The sequence below is a fragment of the Neovison vison genome, chromosome 14 (assembly GCF_020171115.1).
Source record: "Neovison vison isolate M4711 chromosome 14, ASM_NN_V1, whole genome shotgun sequence".
Classification (NCBI taxonomy): Eukaryota; Metazoa; Chordata; class Mammalia; order Carnivora; family Mustelidae; genus Neogale; species Neogale vison.
This window is the reverse complement of record NC_058104.1, coordinates 14991-33405: the sequence shown is the minus strand read 5'-3', so window position 1 is coordinate 33405 and position 18415 is coordinate 14991. Positions and strand designations below refer to the sequence as shown.

At 65.9% G+C, this 18415-nt stretch overlaps 1 protein-coding gene across 1 annotated transcript; it reads right to left on the bottom strand.

The window, feature by feature from the left end:
• Position 1: 1 nt before the first annotated feature.
• CASKIN1 (CASK interacting protein 1) lies at positions 2 to 17094 on the bottom strand. Its single transcript, XM_044233276.1, has 20 exons — positions 17001 to 17094; positions 11829 to 11880; positions 11621 to 11718; positions 11258 to 11403; positions 11073 to 11168; positions 10808 to 10938; positions 10234 to 10342; positions 10046 to 10154; positions 9860 to 9954; positions 9564 to 9681; positions 8441 to 8542; positions 8260 to 8348; positions 8099 to 8183; positions 7941 to 8011; positions 7032 to 7142; positions 6848 to 6949; positions 5336 to 5474; positions 3220 to 5256; positions 2092 to 2515; positions 2 to 1596 (listed from the first exon to the last, which is right to left on the bottom strand). Exons 1-20 carry the CDS (start codon positions 17092 to 17094, stop codon positions 1497 to 1499), a joined length of 4308 nt encoding a protein of 1435 aa, XP_044089211.1. The 3' UTR covers positions 2 to 1496.
• Between the last annotated feature and the right edge of the window lie 1321 nt (positions 17095 to 18415).

The following is an 18415-nucleotide window of genomic DNA, read 5'->3' as shown; positions in this document are numbered from 1 at the left end:
CTCTGTTTTCTGCTGTTTATTGACAGCTGACAGCAGCTCCCTGCTAGGAACCCCCCTCCCCGCTTGCTAGAGCCCCAGCCTGGGCCGCCCACTGAAGAGAGGCTGGGCGCACCCACCTGGGGAAGTACCAGGGCATGACAGTTGGAAGGGGCCCCACACACCCAGATGCCACCTTGGTTGATCCCCTCTGCCCACCTACGTCACAACCGCTGGTTTTCGGCATTTTTTGTTTTGTTTTAAGAAATGTCAAAGTGGTGCCCAACACACGTGGATCAGCAAACACAATAGATGAGGCCAGTCAGTACTTTTTTGGAAAGAGGGGAGAGAGAGAAGAGAGGGCAAGAACGACCACACGACATAGCCTGGGACCATGAGCAGAAGCATCGGAGGGACTTTGGATGGGGGGCCCTGGGGAGGGAGGGTCAGGCACACCGTCACACGCGCCACACGCACTCTGGCATGCACGCCCTGTGCCCACCGCTCTCACCTGCCTGGCGTGCCCACGTTGCACGCACAGCTCCCCCAAAGCCCAGGCACACCTCCCACCAGCACCCCTGGAGGGCAGGGAGCCCTTCCCACCAGCTCCTCGGTGTGGAGGACACAGCCCAGCAGCGAGCAAGGCACATCCTTCAAGTTCTTCAGATGCAGAGAAGTTAGGAGAGAGAGGGAGGGTGGGGAGGCCCTAGCAGAGCATGGACCCTGCCAGACCCCAGCCTCCTGTTTTGTGCTACTGGGCCAGGGGTCCTGGACAGAGGGAGGGAAGGATAGACAGATGACCAGGGCCTCTAACAGATTTTGTCTTGAGCTAGACTTCAGTGTCCTTACAGTTGGTAAATGGTTTTCTATAGAATCAATAATATTTTTCTTTCTTTAAATATATATTTGTTAAAGTTATACCTTTTAGTTTCTCTGGGGGAATCTGCCTCAGCTCATTCCCAATAAATTAATACTCTCGATAGCTTATATTCTGGGGGGTACAGTGGTGCAGGGGCACAACCCCAGCCCCAGCCCCTTGTGCTGCGCTGGAGCGGCTGGCAGAAGTCCCCACTGGGCAGTTCTGTGCTGGGCATAGGCCTGTGCTCTGCCACAGATGGGGAGGGGCCAGAGCGGCTGCCTGCCGGGGGCAGGCCCAGCCTGGGCTCAGGACAGGGGGCCGGGCCGCCCCTCCTCCACCCCCAGCAGGAGGAGCCTGGCCTGGGCGGGCGGGTGGCCCAGCAGTTATTGCACGCGGAGCAGCAGACAGGAACGGGCACCCGCCGGGCAGCAGCGTTCACCCAGAGCCCTTGGGTCCCCTGGCCAGGCCCGGCCGGGCCCAGGCGCAGGCGTTGTGCTTGTGCCAGGGACGGGCAGCATGGGCCCGACCCCGTCCGCCTGGTCCCCGTCGGCTGGCCGCCCTGACCGCTCGCGCTGCGCCCAGAGGTGCCCACCCTGAGGTAAAGGTCAGTGTGCGGGCCGGGACCCGGGCGGCGCGGGCGGTCCTGACGTGAGCGGCCGCGTCACTCCAGCATGGCGTCCAGCTGGTCGGCCAGGTCGTCGAACATGCTGCCGATGTCGTCCAGTATGCTGCCGGTGCTCTTCTCCTCCGCCAACGAGGGGCTGGGGGCGGGCGCGGCGTCAGCGGGCGGCGCGGGCGCGGAACACCCCGCCGGGGCCCCGCCCTCGGCCCCTCTGCCCGGCCCCCGCTACCCTCTGGTCCCCCGACACGGCTCCACCCCGCATCCCCGCCCTCTCCCCGCCGCCGCCGCCCGGGGTCGCTCCCTAGACAACTCGACGCTGTCCCCGCCTCACACAGGGAGAGCCCCACCCGGCCGTCCTGGGCCCCGCCCCTCGCACGACGCGACCCCGCCCCGCCGCCCCGGGCCCCGCCCCTCACGGCTCGACCCCCCAGAGCCCCACACGGCTGGACCGCGTCCCGCAGCCCCGCTCTACAGGCCGCGACTCCGCCCGTCACGACTCGTCCCCGCCCCCGATGCCCCATGCCCCGCCCTGCGAGGCCCGCCCAGCTGCCCCCGTCGCCCCGCCCTCGACTCCAGCCGGCCCGCCGCAGCCTCGGACCCCCCCGCCGGACCGCCCCCCCGGCCCCGCACCTACCGTGCGCCCTGCGCGTCCTCCTGCCGGATCTTCTCTTCTACGGCTTGCAGCGCCGCCGCCAGGCACGCGCTCGTCTCCTCCAGCTTCTGGCGGGCGCTGTCTCCCGGCGAGGCGCCGTCGGGCGCGGCGGGGGACCCGGCGGCGGCGGCGGCGGCGGCGGCAGCGGCGCGCGGAGGCTTGGCGGGCACGTGCAGCGCGGGCGCGCCGGGGGACGGGGGCTTGGCGGGGCTGGCGCTCAGCGAGGGCGGCGTGCTGGCCGGCTTGGCGAGGGCGGTGGGCGGCTGGCGAGCCGGCGAGGGCGCGGGGGACGGGCTGGCACTGCCCGACTGCAGCCCCGCGGTGGCCTTGGCCGGCTTGGGCGCCGTGGGCGGCGGCGGCGGCTTGGGAGACACAGGCGGCGGCGTGCCGTGGGCGCGCTTCACCTCTGCGGGGAGGAGGAGACTCGCACCGGAGTGGGACGGAGGGAGGCGGCGCTATGCGCGCGCGGCGCTTCCCGCCAGGAGCCCTGCGGCAGCGCCCCTCCTGGTCCCCCGCCCCGGAGAAGCCGGCCGCTGCCCCTCCGACCCTTGGTTCCCCGCAGCCGCCAGGCGGCGCGCTTCGCTATGCATACCTGCCCGCGCCACCGCTTCCATACCCCTCCCCGTCCGTCCCCTACCCCGGACCCCCATCAGGTTTGGCCTGCCTCAATCACTGGCCCTCGGGTTGCTTGAATACCACAGGGCCTCTGCACCTCTGATCCTTCTGCTTGGAAGCCCGCTCCCTCCCTCTCGTGCTGGGGTCGGTCTCCAGCCTGGTCAGAGATCTCCGTGACCCAGCCTGGTGCACCTGACCTCCCTCCACAGGTGCGGTTATCCACGGGTTTCTGTGCCTTCTTCACTGAGCAAAGGGATGAACCGAGTGGCTCCGGCCCACACGCCGCTGGACTGTGGCATAGGGCCCCGTGGCTGCTGGCACCAACAGTTCTGGGCCAGCAGAGTTGTCCAGCGGGTGAGTGGATGAGAGGGTCTGAGGACACTTTCCCACCCCATTCCACCTGACCTTGGCTCAAATCCAAGAAGAGGAAAACCCCTCAGACCATGCAGTGGGGAGATGGGGAGGGGCCCTTCCCCAGCTGGCTCCTTCACCTACCTGGGCTGCCAGGACCTGGCAGCGGCACCTTCTTGGAGGCAGGCGTCGGTGAGCCCTGGATCTTGGGCACGGGCTGAGCCAGCACGGGCTTGGGAGAGACTGGCGGCTTCACTGGCTTCCGGGTATCGGTGTCAGGTGGGGGCAGGGGGGGAAGGTGCAACAGGTCGGAGGGCGGTGGTTCTGCAGGTGGGGGTGGTGGGGGCAGCTCAGGGGGCCCAGCCTGCTCCGAGGTGGGTCTGCGGCGCACGGTGCCTGTGCCGTTCTGGTACACGGACAGTGGCGGGGGCGGCTCGGGACCTGCCTCCCGCTCCTTGGCCTTGGGCCGGCGCTTGACCGTGTCAGACTCAGTCAGGATGAACTTGACGTTCTCCTGCTGGCTCTGCTTGGCTCGGATGCGCCTTTTGAGCGTGGCACTGGCCTCCACCCGGGCCAGGGGCGGGCCCTCCGCACTCGCCTCACCCTTGGCTGGGCCTCGAGACCGCTGCCGGGTGGCACCGTCCTCCACAAAGTGGCCGTGATCTGCGGGCCCCCCTGACTCCCCAGGCCCCCGGCGGGCAGTGGCCAGAAGTCCCGTCACAGGCCCGCTGAGCGTGCGACGCCGGTTCACTACCTCACCGTCAGGCCCGATGGCTTCCTTGTGCTTCACGGAGGCCAGCACTGTGGCAACCCGGCCTGGCTCTGGGCTGGCAGGGCGAGGTGTGGGGTGGCCCTCCGGGGGCCTGCGGGCCGCACGGCCCCCGCCCCCAATGGAGGACAGCTCTAGCATGGCTGCGATGCTCTTCACGCTGCCGGCGCTGCCTGTGTCCACGCTGCCAGCCAGATCACTAGCCCGCCGGCGCTGTGCCCGCACCCCCAGCCGGCCCTCCTCGGTCCCAGCCCCCTCTGTCTCAGCATCCGGGGCCGACTCATCGGCCAGGTTGGCGCTGGCCATGGCTGAGCTGGAACGCTTCGGGGGGGGCGGGGGCGGCCCCTTCTTCCGGGGCCGCACAGCGAAGGACTGGCTGCGGTTGACGTTCTTGTCAGTGCCGGCGGGCGCTCGCACCGAGTGGCTCCGGCCCACACGCCGCTGGACTGTGGCATAGGGCCCCGCGGCTGCTGGCACCAACAGCTCGTCCCGCTCTGGCTCGCTATCGGATGCTGCATAGCGGTTCAGGCTGTGGGCGCGCTTCTTGGGCCGCCCTGGCTCGGTGTCGGCCTCCGGAGGCAGGCACAGCGTGGGCACGGGCGGGGGCACAGCCGCAGGGGCAGGCCCGGGAGCCGTGGGCCCGGCATCACTCTCCACCGGCTGGGGGAGCACGTAGGCAAAGCCACGGTGTGTGGGCGACTGGGGCAGTGAGCGGGGTGACATGGGCCGCTCTGTTGGTGGCAGCAGCTGTGGAGTGGGCTTCACCTTGGCTGTGGCTGGGGTGGGACCGTGAGGCCCCCCCAGGGCCTGAGGGGACCCTGGCTGGGCTTTAGTGGGCGTCTGGGGGGGCGTGAAGTGGCTGGCCCCCGGCGGAAGGACCTGCCGTGGCTTGCCCGGCACCGGGGGTACACTGGCTCGCTTGACGCTGTGGCCGTGGCGGCTGGGCCGGCTCTCCTTGGGAGGGGTGCCGGGAGCCGGCCCCTCGTCCAGCAGGTACTCCTGGCTCCGTGACATGGGGCTGCCAGGCCCGGGAGGCCCATCACCCAGGAGCTCCTGAGAGCTGCTTATGTGCCGTGCCTGTCCACCCAGGCTGGGCTCCGGCCGCATGGAGGCCCTCGGTGTGGGGGGCAGGTGATTGGAGGGCTTCTCGGCAGTGGTGGCGGTAGCGCCCTCTGCCGGGCCGGTCATGGCAGCCTGCAGCTCGCCACTGAGCTCGCTGTCCTGGAAGGTGGTCATCTTAGGAGACTGGCACTCAGCAGTGGCTGGCTCTGCTGGGGTTGGCGACTCAATGGCCATGACTTCAAGCGACTGCGGGGCTTTCCGGCGCAGGGGTCCCCCCTCGTACTTGGCATACTCTGCCTTCTGTAGTTCTGCCAGTTTCCTCACCGCTAGCATCAGCTTCTTCTGGTGTCCTGAGTGGGGCACGAGCCAGTCAGGCCCAGGACAGGGGCAGGGACTGGGAGATGGAGGGAGCCGGGGCCCACGCCTCACCCAGCTTGGTGATGCCGATCTCCTGCAGGTCCTCCCAGGTGATGTCAGTGATGAAGTCAATGTTCTCGTAGCCGTTGTCCACCAGCACCTTGTAGTACTGGGCCAGGCCGATCATGGACAACCACACCGCCAGGTTCGCCTGTGGAGCAGGAGGACACCAAGGGCAGCCCAAGCTGGTGGGCCACACCCTGCTCGCTGCTCCGAGCTTTCAGGGGTAGGGGCACCGGGCCAGCCTGGCACAGACAGACAGAAGGACAAAATGGACAGGCCAGAGGTGTCAGCTTTGGAGATAGCGCAACCTCAGTAGGAGCCCAAGGCCAGCTCACCTGCCTGTGCAGACACACGCAAACACACACACACACAGGGACGACCCTATCCTCAGGACACCACTGGGGGGAGGGGAAACACATGCTCCCTCACCTGCCAAGGTAGCCATGGGGATAGCACCCAGGGGACACGACTTGCAACATCACGGAGACAGACATACGGCACCACCAGCCAGAAACACACACACACACACACACATATATTGCAGCCCGCATCCCAGCCATACACGGGCACCAACACCCTCCACGTCACGCTCACGCCCATTTCCACACCCATGCTGGGCACTGGTCACATAGCCACAGCACACACGCACGGAAACACCCACGATGCTCTTCACCCAGAGCCACCTGTCCACTCTTGCGGCTGGACACCTCTCACCCACCAGCACGCGGCACACTTGGATCCCCCCAGGTGCACAGAGCAGTATGAGGCCCATAGGACAGGGACGTGCTCATTGGGAGCACCCCCAAGCCGCCGACTGAGTGGGCTGAGGCAGGCCAGGAAAGCAGGAACACGCTTGTCATCAGCCCACAGCCCCAGGCCCTTCAGGGGGCAGGGGGCTCTCTCCTAGAACTCGGCGCAGGGCTCCCAGGCAGCATAGATGCAACCAGCCTCGGGCCTGGCTTCCCCAGCCCCAGACCCTGTCGCAGCACACAGGTGAGTGCTGGGGCTGGCACAGCCCGCGGTCTGTGTGGATGTCCGCTGTCCACACAGCCGGCACATGCCGCTCTAAGTGTGGGGATGGGCATGCACGCGTCAACAGGCACCTCGACTACGTTTGGTGCACGTGTGCTGTCAGTGTACACGAAGCAGACACACATGCCCCCACGCACGGCCTGGATGCGTCCAGCCCTTCCTGTCCACATGGGGTCCTCTATGGGGTCTGGGTGCGCACGCGGTGGGCAGCGCTGCCAACTGCCACGTGGTGTGGCTGTGTGGCTGTGTGGCTGCCTAAGGCGGAAGGGACCCAGGCACTGCCGAGGGACACCTGCCTGGCTTCAGGGTCCCCCGCCCTGACAAGGTTTCCTGGCCTGGAGGCTGCCGTCCCTGCTCCTGCCCCGGGAAGGCTGGCTCCAGTGCCCGTGACGGACAGAGGGTGGATGAGAGCTGTAGCCAGGGAAGCAGTCAGTCTGTCTGTCTGTCTGAGCACCCCGGGCACAGCCACTGGGGTGCAGGAAGCCTTACGGGTTTGTGCTCAGGCAGCCAGTCAGGGATGCTCAGGCCGCTGATCTCCGCGGTGATCTTCTTCCGATGGCCTGGCTTGGTGACCCCAATGGCTGTGAGGTCCTAGGTAGAGGAGAGGCCCATGAGCGGGAGGCCAGGGCCTGAGCTCAGTCACAGCCCCGTGGCCAGCCTCTGGGTGCCTCACCTCCGGAGTCATGCGGCTGATGGTGGGCAGGTCATAGCCAGCGCCGACGAAGTTGGGGGCGTAGAGCTGCAGCTGGAACGTGGAGAGCCACTGGCTCACGGCCTCGGCGCTCTGGAAGACACAAGGCAGCCGCTGCAGGCTCGCCCGCCAGCCGTGCACCCCGGCCACTGGGCCGGGTCCTCCTCCGCTCGGCCACTGGCCGTTCAGTCTGCTGTCCGCTGCTCCCCTTTGTAGCCGGGCCCTGGGGACAGCTTGACCCCGGAGTTCCTCCTCTCGCTGTGCTCCCAGATGCCGCCGCTGCCAGCTCCGTCGGCCATCCCGCCTCCTCCCATGATCTCCAGCAGAAGGGTCCGGCTGCCGTCCGAGCCGCAGGCTTGCCTGCCCGTCCCCTCCCAACCTCCCTGTCCTTGCACCAGGGACACCCTGCGGTGCCCCCACCAGAGGGGCTGGGGGCGGGAGGTGGGGCTCAGGAATACAGCTGCAGACGGTGCCGCTCGGAGGAGCCCCTCCACTCCTGAGCAGGCAGGCTCTGTCCAGAGATGCGGGAGGACACAGCCAGCCGCTCGCACCTTCCCAGCACACGGGCCCTTCTCACCCCTACACACACCTGGTCTTGCCTCACACCCATGCCTCAGGCACACGCACGTACACACACACACAGGCGCACGTGCCCGGCTCGCTGTCACCACCCACACGCAGGCACAGCCCTTGCTCACCTCACACCCACGTCACACTTCCCGGACACACTAGCTCACACACACGACCCACGCAAGAGACAACACCTACACGCACAGACTGACAGACGGACAGAAGTATGGGCCTGGCCTGTCAAGGGACCCCAGCCACGCAGTGGCCTGACCAAGCAGGCTGCCCGGGAGCCCCTCCCCGCGGCCAGCCCGGGCCCTGTACCTTGCCCTCCGATGCCGGCTCCAGCTTCCTGGGGGGCTGCTCCCCGAACACCTGCGGGGCCCGGGCGGCACCTGGAGAGGAGAAGGTGTGGTGGGGCGGGGGCTGCTCAGGGGGGCCGCCTCCTGGCCAGGCGGGTGGTGTTGCCTCCTTGCTCTTACCTGTGGAACCTTCTGGAGGCTTGACGGGGCTGTCCCCAGGGCTGGACTCCGAGACGGACTTCTGGGAGAGCACTGTTGCCAGGAGCTACAACCCAGATAGGCAGGCTGGCCGGCGCTGCTCAGTGCCCCGGCCGCCCCAACCCTCCCCCCAGACCACCTACCTTGACCCCTTCGGATCCTGCATGCAGGGTGTGGCCCCCACCGCCTCTGGCTCCAGCCACGCTGCTCAAGCTGCCACTGCGGTCCCCGCCTGTGGACATGAGGGACCCCATCAGCAGGTACTGGCCCGGCCCTACCCCAGGAGACGCCTCCCGCCCTGACCTCCAGAGCTCCCCCACTTACCTGCAAAAGGCTTCCGTAGCACCCAGATCTCCTCAGGGGGTGCAGAGGGCCCTGACGAACTGCCTGCCTGCGATGGGCTTGGTTCAGCGCCGGCTCGAGGACCTGTAGGCCAAGCACAGCCTTCCTGTATCTTGAACCAGCCAGGCCTGGGGACCAGACACGGCGAGGGGTGCCCCCGGCCTGGCCCCAGAGCCTGGGCAGAGCAGAAGCCCCTCAGGTCAGTACTGCAGCCTCCTCTGGCCTCTGCTGTCTCCAAGGAGCTGAGAGAGCCTCAGAAGTCCCCTCCCCACCCTAGATGTTTGAGAGCAGGACACCCTGGCTAGAGGGCCTAGGCCAGGCTGTCACACCAGTGGCCCTGTGGCCCTGGGTGGGGGGTGGGGAGCACAGAGGGTGTACCCCCTCTTCGCCAGGAGAGCAGGGAGAGGCAAGAAGTCCCCAAAAGCCTAGATGACCCTGGGTGGGCTGGCCATGACTCCTCACCGGCCCCACTCTGTCCCCTCAACTCACCTGTCGATGTCCACATCCCCTCTAGGAGGTAAACCATCTCGCAGACCCCCTGCCTGAAAGCAATCCATGCCCTGTGGCCTTGCCCTGCATCCCCCTTCCTCACTCCAGCTGGCCATGCTATACTGGCCTCCTTTGGGGCCCTGACACCATGTTTTCTTCTGCCCCAGTGCCTTTGCATATGTCACTCCTGCCATCTGGGTGCTCTACTTGGGGCTAGCCCCTCCCACTTTGTAGTGTCTTCTCTGAGCACCCTGTCTTAAAAGCAGGTCTCCATGCGATGGGTGAATCACTGAATGTTACCCGAAACTAATAAAAATAAATAAAAAGCGGGTCTCCACCCACATCACTTATGCCATTAGTGGGCACGTTTGCTGGCGCATTTACTACACTGCCCCCTGCTCCCCTCCCTCCTTCGGTGTGAGCTTGAGAGCAAGAGTGCCACCCACCTGGATCCCTGTCTACTCCTAGCGGCTGGTGGGCACCGCCTAGTAAAGAAACGAGGGCCTTGGTGTGCGGATGCCAACAAGACAGCTGGCAGGACCCCACTCGGGGCCCCCCAACCAGCAGTGGCCTTGCTTCCTTCTGGCCCCCAAGCCCAGGCCTGGGTGGGACTTGCCTGCTCGTTTCACAATGGCCTCGCCCAGGGACGACGGAAAGTAGCCCACCCGGTCGTTGCCTGTCCGGTTGTCATGGATACAGCCCTTCCACCGGCCATCCGGATGCTGCTCGAGGACCTGGCCAGATGAGGTGAGGGAGCATGCTCAGGGAGATACCCCTCCAGGTCCAGCTCCAGTGGGTGGGTAACCTGGGCCTCCCTTCCAGGACCCCAGACACCCTAGTTGCTGCACGGGTGTGGGGTGAGCACATGGGGTCCTGCCTGTCCTCCCTCCTGCAGCCCCAGGCTGGCCTTACCGTGATGATGTCCCCAGCTTTCACATTGAGACTGGTCAGGTCGTAATTATTGCAATAATCCTTGGTTGCCCGGACCTGCAGGGCTGCCGAGGCCTCTGGGGACACAGGAAGCAGAGCCCCCAAGTCCTGGGAGCTGGCCTGGCCAGGGCCCCCCAATTCAGCACCCAGCCCTGGCCCCAGGCCCACCTCGCAGCAGCTGCTTGATCTCCTTGCTGGCCTGGGACGTGGTGAACTGGTGCACGATGTCCAGGGCCGTCTGGCTGTAGGTGTTCCTCACATGGGCATTAATCCCATTCTGTATGCGCCAGAGGGGGTGGCCCGTCAGGAGACCCCATGCTCCCACCAGCCCCCGCCTCCTCGGCCCCCTGACTCACATCCAGCAGAAGCCGAACCACTTCTGTCTTCCCACAGAGTGCGGCCTCGTGCAGGGCCGTGCCAGCCTTGGTCTGGCGGTTAATGTCGATGCCAGCTTGGAGGAGGAGTCTGGAAGGAAGGAGGGTGGGCGGGCGGAAGCAGGCAGCCCCTTCCATCCCACCCTGCCTGCTGGGCCCCCATGCTCAGGACTGCCCTGCCCAATGGCACGGTGTGTGACAGTGACCGAGCATTTGTGGAAGTGCTGGCCCCTCCCTCCCGGGGGGCCCCCACACTGACAGGAACTGCTGTCGGGTCATCCTAGCACAGCCACAGTTGGGATGCCCACTTTACAGAGGGGAAAACTGAGTCTCAGAAATGGTGTCTCCACAAGATTGCCCAGCATGTGGCGGGACCCCAACAGAGCCCGGGCCTGGGGCTGTAGCCATGGTCCATTCCCCAGCCCCCTCCAGGGCACCCTTTTCCGGGTGGGGCCAGGCAGCCTGACCACATCCCATGGCTTATGACGTCACTGCGGGAGCATGAAGTCTGCAGCCGGGTCCACCCGCCACCCACTGGCCCCGCACACAGCTATACCTGATGATGTCAATGTGGCCGTTTTTGGCCGCCAGGTGCAGGGGGCTGGTGCCGTTGGGGTCCGTGGCATCCCCCGGCCGGGGTTCCAGCAAGGCCGCACACATGTTGCTACTCAGGAGCAACTGGACCACCTTGAGAGAGGGGTCAGAGAGAGGGGGGCCCGGGGGCGGGGCAGGGGGTCACGGGGGCGTCTCCCCATTGTCACCGCTCCTTGGGGGGCAGCCGGGGCCAACAGAGCCCCACGTGGCACTCTGGAGAGACTTACCCCAACGCGGCCGAACTCACAGGCCAGGTCCAGAGGCGTCTTCCCCGAGTTGTCCACCATGCACGGGTTGGACTGGTGCTGCAGCAGCATCTCTGACTACGGGGCCACGGCACGTGGTCAGCACCCCCGGTGGCTGTGGGGCTCATGCCGCCCCGGCACCCCGCCCCCCGGGGGGTGTCCCTTACCACGTCGTAGTGGCCGTGCTGGGCCGCCAGGTGCAGAGGGATATGGCCCTCATCCGATGGGATGTTCACCGCTGAGCCCGCCTTCAGCACCAGCTTCATGGGCTCCTTCCGCCCCTGCCAGGCCGCGTAGTGCAGTGGCCGCATGCCTGGGCGCAGGCAGGGATGGGGTGGGGGCTGTTGGGAGCTGGCCCTTGACCCTGCACCCATGCCCAGCCTGCAGGGCACTGAGCCCAGGACAAGCCCCCTCGACCCACAGGGAGACTCTGGTCTGGAGCCTCTGCCTCAGGAGCCTCTCCATCTCTAGGGACTCCACCCCGGCCCTCGACCCCCTGCCCCTGCTCTGAGGTCCCTGGCCAGCCTTGCCTTTGTTGTCCTTGATGTCCACAGCAGCCTGGGCCTCCAGCAGCAGGGTGATCAGCTCTGTGTTGCCATTCAGGGCTGCGTGGTGCAGGGCAGAGAACCTGGGGCAGGGATGGGCACGCATGGGTAAGGAGCCCGGCAACCCAGCCTTCCACAGGGCCCCCCACCCCACACCCCATGCTAGCCTGGTACTCCCTGTCTGAGAACTCACCCGTCAGGGTCCTGAAAGTTGACATTGATCTTCTTGGTGGAGCCCAGGAGCTCTAGTGGGGGTGGGAGAGAGACAGTGAGAGGGGCTCTGGCCAGCCCCTATGGGCAGCCGGACCCCAGAGCCAAAGCTGTCTTCAGTCTTTCATCAAGAAACACTTGGTTCGTTCAGCTCCATCCCCTGAGCTCAGCTTTTGGACCCCGGCTTTCCGCCGAACGAAGGGGTTGGCAAGTTCAGAGAGCCAAGGGCTCTGGGCCTGTCCCCACATGAGGACGGAAGCCAGAGCCGTGCACCCACACAGACACACACTCATGTGCACACGCACCCCCTCCTCGGGGACGCTGGCGAAGCACCTGCTGGTGGCGGGAGAGAGCCGGCACAATCTGTTTCTCAGAAGGACCCAGATGGGGCCGGGGGTGGCCTGGGAAGGCTGGAACACCCGGAAATTGGGGTATCTCTGGGGGAAGATCTGCATATTCAGGGTGCAGCCTCCCCTCAGTCCAAGCCCTGGGCTTGCCCATGTGGCTGAGTCCCGCCTGGTGGGGCAGGAAAGGGAGGCAGGCGGGTGGGCTGGTGGCCCTGGGTGACCACACTGGAACGGCCACCACATCTCTGGGGGCCCATCTGGGTCCTGGGATCAGTCTGCCTGAAGCCCGAAGGGCCCAAGCCCTCCCTTTGCAGCCCTTTTCCTCCTGGGCCTCCCTGGTCTTGGCCTCCCCCAGCTGACTGCTGGAGGAGGAGAGCCCCCCGACGCCCTCCCTGTGGGCTCGGGGCCAGCCGGACTCAGGCCAAGCCCCTGCCTGTCTGGGCCATGGTTACATAACCCATTTGTGGGTCAGTCACTCTGTGAGGGAGGGGCCGACAGGACAGAAGCCCCTTTGTCCAGGCCTAGGATGGGGTGGGGGTGGGGGTCCCTGAGAGCAGGAACCCAAGGGAGTCACAGAGGGGCTAATCCAGGACCTGCTGGGTGACCCACAGCATCCTGAGCAGCTCCAGCCTCAGCCCCGATGGCCCACAAAGCCCACGAAGGCAGATGGACCTGAGTTCAAACTCGCACTGGGCCCTTACTAGCCCTATGGCCTTGGCCTTGAGCTCAAAGGGGGCTAAAGGGGCCAACCTCATAGGCCTAAGGGCGTGTCCACCATTAGAGCATGAAGGGTCTGGCACGGAGTCCGTCAGTAAGCCGCGGCTACCAATATTAGCTCTGTGGGACTCCCACCCCACCCCTCTGTGAGGGGCTCCTCACGCACAGAGCAGGGCAGACGCTTCTCCACATCCCACTCCTTCCCTCTCCTCGCTTTGCTGGCCCTGACATCCATCTGAGGGGGCAGCAACACCACCCTTCCCTCAGTGGTCCAGGCCAAAACCTCAGAGTCAGCCTTAAAAGTAGCTTAAAGCGTCTCCATCAGCAAATCCTATTGGTTCTTCGTTCAAGACCATCTCAAGGCATACTCGGAATCCTACCATTTCCCACCACAGCCGTGTCCCCACCCTGACCAGGCCAGCCTCTCCCGAAGGATCACTGCCATCACTTCCCTACCGGCATCCTTGCTTCTGCCCTGCCCCTTGGTCTGTCCTCCACACCTCTGAGGTCAGGGGGACCCTGTGAGAACATGAGTCAGATCCCAGAGCCACCCCTCCCTCTTCTGAAGACCCCCCAACAGCTCCCAGGTCGCGGGGGCTGAGGGCCAGCCCCGGACAATGGCCCTATAAGACAGGGCCCTCCTGCATCACTTTGACTCTCTCATCACCTGTCTTCCAGCCACATAAGCCTCCTTGATGATGCTCCCACACACCAGCCGCCCCTGCCACAGGGCCTTTGCACATGCTGTGTATATGTGTGGGATGCTGTTCTTCCCCCAGTTATCCCCATGGCTCCCTCCCTCATGTCCTTCAGGACTTCATCCACGTCACCTGCTCCGAGGAGTCCCGCTGAGCTCCCCATATAGAATGGCAACCCCATCCTGTCCTGTGTCTGCTGCTCTCTCCTGCTCCTGTCACTACCATTTATCTTGGCTGTTGTCCACCTCTATCACTAAAGTACAGGCTCCAAAAGGATGAGGGTCCTTTAAAATCTATTTTGCTCACTGTTGTATCTTTGGTGGCTGAAACAGAACTGTGCACCTACAAGATGTGGGGCAAACTGTCCTGAACTGATATCCCCGACCCCCTACACTGCTGTCCTGGAGCGCCCCCTCCCCCACCAGGGCCTTGCTCAGGCTGGTCTCCCCCCAGAATAACTCTGCCCAGCTCTGATGTTTGCTGCCACTTCTTGTTAGTTCCCCCACCCCTAGCATGGCCACGGCTGCTGACACTGACATTTTAGAGAGGCTAGAAGTCAAGACCCAGGACCACGCACAGACACCAGTGGGGAGGTGGAGTCTCCATCCAGAAGACTACTCGCTACACAAGGTGGGGGTCTCATGAGGTCATCTCACCCACTTCCTGCTGCAGGTCTCCTCCGAGAAGAAAGTGGAGGGGAGCCTGAGATCTTGGAGCCCCCTGCCAATTCGCAGGGGGGACCCTGGGTTCCCAGGGAGACAGGTGCTCTGAATGAAGCTGGAGCAGGCATGGCCAGAGGGGTCTGAGCAGGGAGGGGGGAAGGGGGTATCGATGTGACAACAAGTGGGAACCAAGATGAAGTCCCCAGAAACCCCTCCCAGGAGCCCCTTTCTCTTCCACAAGTGCACTAGGTCCTGCAGCTACCACGTGGGTAATGAGCACAGACTTCATCCCCACCCCACCCCACATCGTGGGCTCTCCCAGCTCCTGTCACTCAGTCCTCTAACTGCTTTCCTGGGACCATTCTGCCTCTGAGGTCAGCCCCAAACTCCAGGCTGCAGAGGCCCTAGGGGAGCTGGCCTCAGCCCCTCTCCCACCCTGCCCTTGTGGTCTCCCTCTACGCCCTGCCCAGAGGCTCCTCCAACCACAGAAGCCCCTAGTCCGCCAGCCCACAGAGCCACGTCTGTCTCCTGTAGGGACGTGGTCCTGGCCTCCGTTGGCAGCACACGGCAGGGCACTCCCTCAGCCTCCCTAGGGCAGGCCCGGAGCTCTGGGCCTGACGCTGCAAGGGAAGCATTAGTGGGCCAAGGTGAGAGGACGCAGGCGCGCTGGTCTGAGGGTTGCTGTGAATTCGGGGTAGGGGACGTGGGGCCAGAAAAAAGGGCAGATGTCCCTGCTCAGCAGGAGGCCAGCCCCACCCTGGGAAGCTCCCTCCAGAGCAGTGTCTCTCAAGGACAGCGGCCGAGGGTCCCAGTGCCCGAGCACGTATGACAGGGGAGGACCCCTTCGAGGCGGGATGGCAGGGCTGACCGACCCCAGAGCAACACTCAGGGGGTGAGGTGGCGGGAGGGTGCCAGTAGGGGGTGGAGGTCATGGAAACATGAGTCATGGGAAGCCGTCCGGAGTCCGGCTGGTGGGGGGGGGTGCCTGAGAGAGCACCACTGGGTGCCCCCCACCCCATGGCCCAAACTCCAGCTGCACTTTGCTGAATCAAAATACATCTTACTCCAAAGCAGGCCAGTGTTGCCATGACAACTGAGCTAATTCATGGAGGGATTTCTCTGTCTGACTTATTATGCCCGCCCCTGTGAGTCAGAGGGCCCAGATACGGGGGCCAGGGCAGGTGTCTCTCCCAGAAAGCAGACCAGGCAGGGACAAATGCCAAGTTTCAGGTGGACACCCAGGTAAAGGGACAAGTCCCTATACCACCCCAGGATGACCGAACCAGATGCCCCACTTCCCTGGAAACCCATCCCGGGCTGCCTCAGGAAACAGTCCAAGTCAGCACTTCCTGAGGACTTAAGAAAGGCCTGGACTTCCTGTGTGCTTTCCCGTGTTCTTCCAGCAATGCTATGAGGCAGGGACCCCAAGTGTCCCCATCCTACAGGTGGAGGCCTGGAGAGCTGGAGTCAGCGGTACCCAAGGTCCCATGGCCACTAGGTGGAAACCGTTACCTAGCCTTCCACCTCTCAACCCCTCCACCTGCTTTCAAGGCTCAGCTATGGGTACCTCTGCCTGGAAGCCCTCCCTTTTTGAGCCCTGAGGCCCTAATGCCAGCTCCAGCTGGCAGACCAACCCTGGGCCCCAGTGTGGAAGGCAGAGCCAGCCTGTATCTGGGACCCCAAAAGGTTCTGGAACTGCACAGAGCAGACGGGGCTGCAGCGGGAGGAGTCCTCCTGCCGCTCAAGGACCTGCCGGGGCCACCCGCCCCAAGGCCAGCTCGGTTCTCAGCACGCTTCCTGAAGAAAGGGGAGGGGCCTCCCTGGGTTACCTAGAGTCTCTGGGGGTGGGGTGGGGCGTGGGGCACCCCGACCCCACGTGCCATCCTGTGGAGCCCTGTCTGTGCCCGCACAGGTGCCCCGACACACTGACATAGCCATACGTGCGCAGCCGCACACGCAGCTGGTCCACACACCCATCCATCCATCTCCAGGGGCCCCGAGGGAGGCTCTGGGCTGAGCTGGGATGAGTGCTGGGATCAGGACTCCAAGCTCCCAACCCTTCCCAGGGGCCCTCACAGCGCAAGCTCAGGACAGCTAGTGGGAGCCCCCTCCCCCCTCCTCCCCAGCCCCTTTCCGGGCAGGGAAGCCAGAGAGGACCAGGGTCTGTGGCAGGGTCTACACCTGCCTGGAGCCCAGCCTGCCCTGGGCTGGGCGACCTTGGGCCTCTGCTCCCCTATGAGTAAATGGCCCCCAGCCGGCCATGCCTGGGCAGCCACACCCCCAGCATGGTCCTGCCCCCCATTCCCTGCAAAGCGTGTTACTAAACATGGGGCGTGGAGGGGGTCTGACAGGGACCGGCAGCCCTGTGGTCGCCCCTCACCGCCAGGGCCCCCTCCCTCTCTCCACGGTGGGGAAGGGGGGTTGGCATCCGCCTCGCCCTTTGACAGTCCAACAGAGCCCTCCAGCTGTCAGCCCGTAGCCCGGGAAGGGAGGGGGACACCCGCGGCCAGGTGCCGTTCTGGGGGCGCTGGCTGGGGGGGCCCCGGGCGCTCGGAGCCGCCCCTCCTCCGGCGCCGGGGGCGGGGAGGAGACCGAGGGTCTGGGCGCTGCTGGCCCCGCCCCGCCCCCAGGGACCCGACAGCATCCCCCTCGCCGCCCCGCGCCCGGAGGGATGTCGGGGGGGGGGTCGGCGCCCGCGGGGCCCCCGCCCGCCCGCGCCCCCCGCACTCACTGGCCTTCCCGGGCCGCGGCCTCTGCAGCAGCCTCTGCGCGGTCCCCACGTCCTCCGCCTTCACCGCCTGCACCAGCTCTTGCTCCTTCCCCATGGCGCTGCCGGGCCGCAGCGACGCGGCTGCGCTCCGTGCGCTCGGCGCGGCTCAGAGGCGGCGGCGGCGGCCCCGCGGCCCCGGCCGCATCCTCCTGCCTCCCCCGCCGCCTCCGCCTCCGCCGCCGCCCGCGCCCCGCGCCGTCCTCGGGCTCGGGCTCGGGCTCGGGCTCGGGCTCGGGCTCGGACTCGGGCTCCCGGCGCCGAGGGGCGGGGAGCGCGTCACGGGCGGGGGGCGGCCCAGGGCGGGGGCGCGGCACCTGGCGCCGCCTCCCGGACGCCTGGGTCCCCCTCCTGCGGCCGCTGACCTCCGTCCGCCCGCGCCGGCCGCGCGCCCGGCTCCTTGGCTCCGCCCCTACACCGGGCCCCGTGCTCCCGAGACGCCCCCTCCCCACGTGCGGGCCGCGCCGGCCGGGCGGGCCTCTGCGGACAGCAGGCGGCCCGGGGCGACCGCCAGGGGCCGGGGACGGCAGCCACCGGGGTGGGGGCTGGACACGGAGCCCGGGCACGGCGGCGGCGCGAGGCTGAGCCTGAGAGAGGCTTCCAGAGGCTGCGGGACCCAAGGGGGGAGGGACTCGGAGGCAGTGGGCGGGCGGGGACCCGGGCGCCGAGAGACCCGGGCACCCGCGGCGGCACGGGAGCCGGCCTGCCAGAGGCTGTCAGACATTTCTGGCCCGTGGTTCCCGTGGGAGGTGTCGAGGGATTGTGAAGAGGAATCTCCCAATAATGAATTCGGTGTCAGGGAACCCGCACCCCCACCCCCAACTGCTGCTTCTTCCCGTGCAGCCTCGGCTCTCTCCATAAACAATGCAGGGCAACAGCTCCCTGCCCCCCAGCCTCAACCTGAACCTAACCCCACTGCCGTCCCCCAGCACCAACTGGGGTGCAGCCCCACAGACCTACCACATATAGGGGCTCCATCCCCCATCCCCAGCACCCATGGGGTCACAGTCTTGCCCAGCACCCACCTGATCCCCACCAAGTCTGTTAACCCTCCAGCCTCCAGCGACAGACCCTGGGAGCCCGGGGGCAGGACAGTCCTGCTCCACAAACACTGACCAGCCCCCCACGCCCTCTTGCGCCCCTGCCTGCCCCACACGCCGGTATGAGCGCGCCCACACACGTACACATGCACAGAGGTCGCACCGCCTGACCTGGGCACAGTCTGGGCACCCTTGTCGAGGCTGCAGTATCCTACAGACAGATGGGTTGGGGTCTGAATCCCGGGTCAGGCTCACTCTCCTCATCGCAGGACGGGCAGATCGCCACCTTTCCAGATGAAACCTGTCAAGAGTTTTCGGAGGGGTCTGCACATATGATGG

Bases quoted from the DNA above. Each gene is read 5' to 3' on its own strand.
- CASKIN1 (XM_044233276.1), bottom strand. From the start codon at position 17,094: ATGGGGAAGGAGCAAGAGCTGGTGCAGGCGGTGAAGGCGGAGGACGTG. The intron at 7,143-7,940 runs GTACAGGGCCCG...TGTGTCTTCCAG, and splicing joins AGCCGGCATCGGAGGGCAAG to AGCGCCGAGGCCGTGAGCCA. The intron at 5,257-5,335 runs GTGAGGCGTGGG...TGCCCCACTCAG, and splicing joins GATCGGCATCACCAAGCTGG to GACACCAGAAGAAGCTGATG.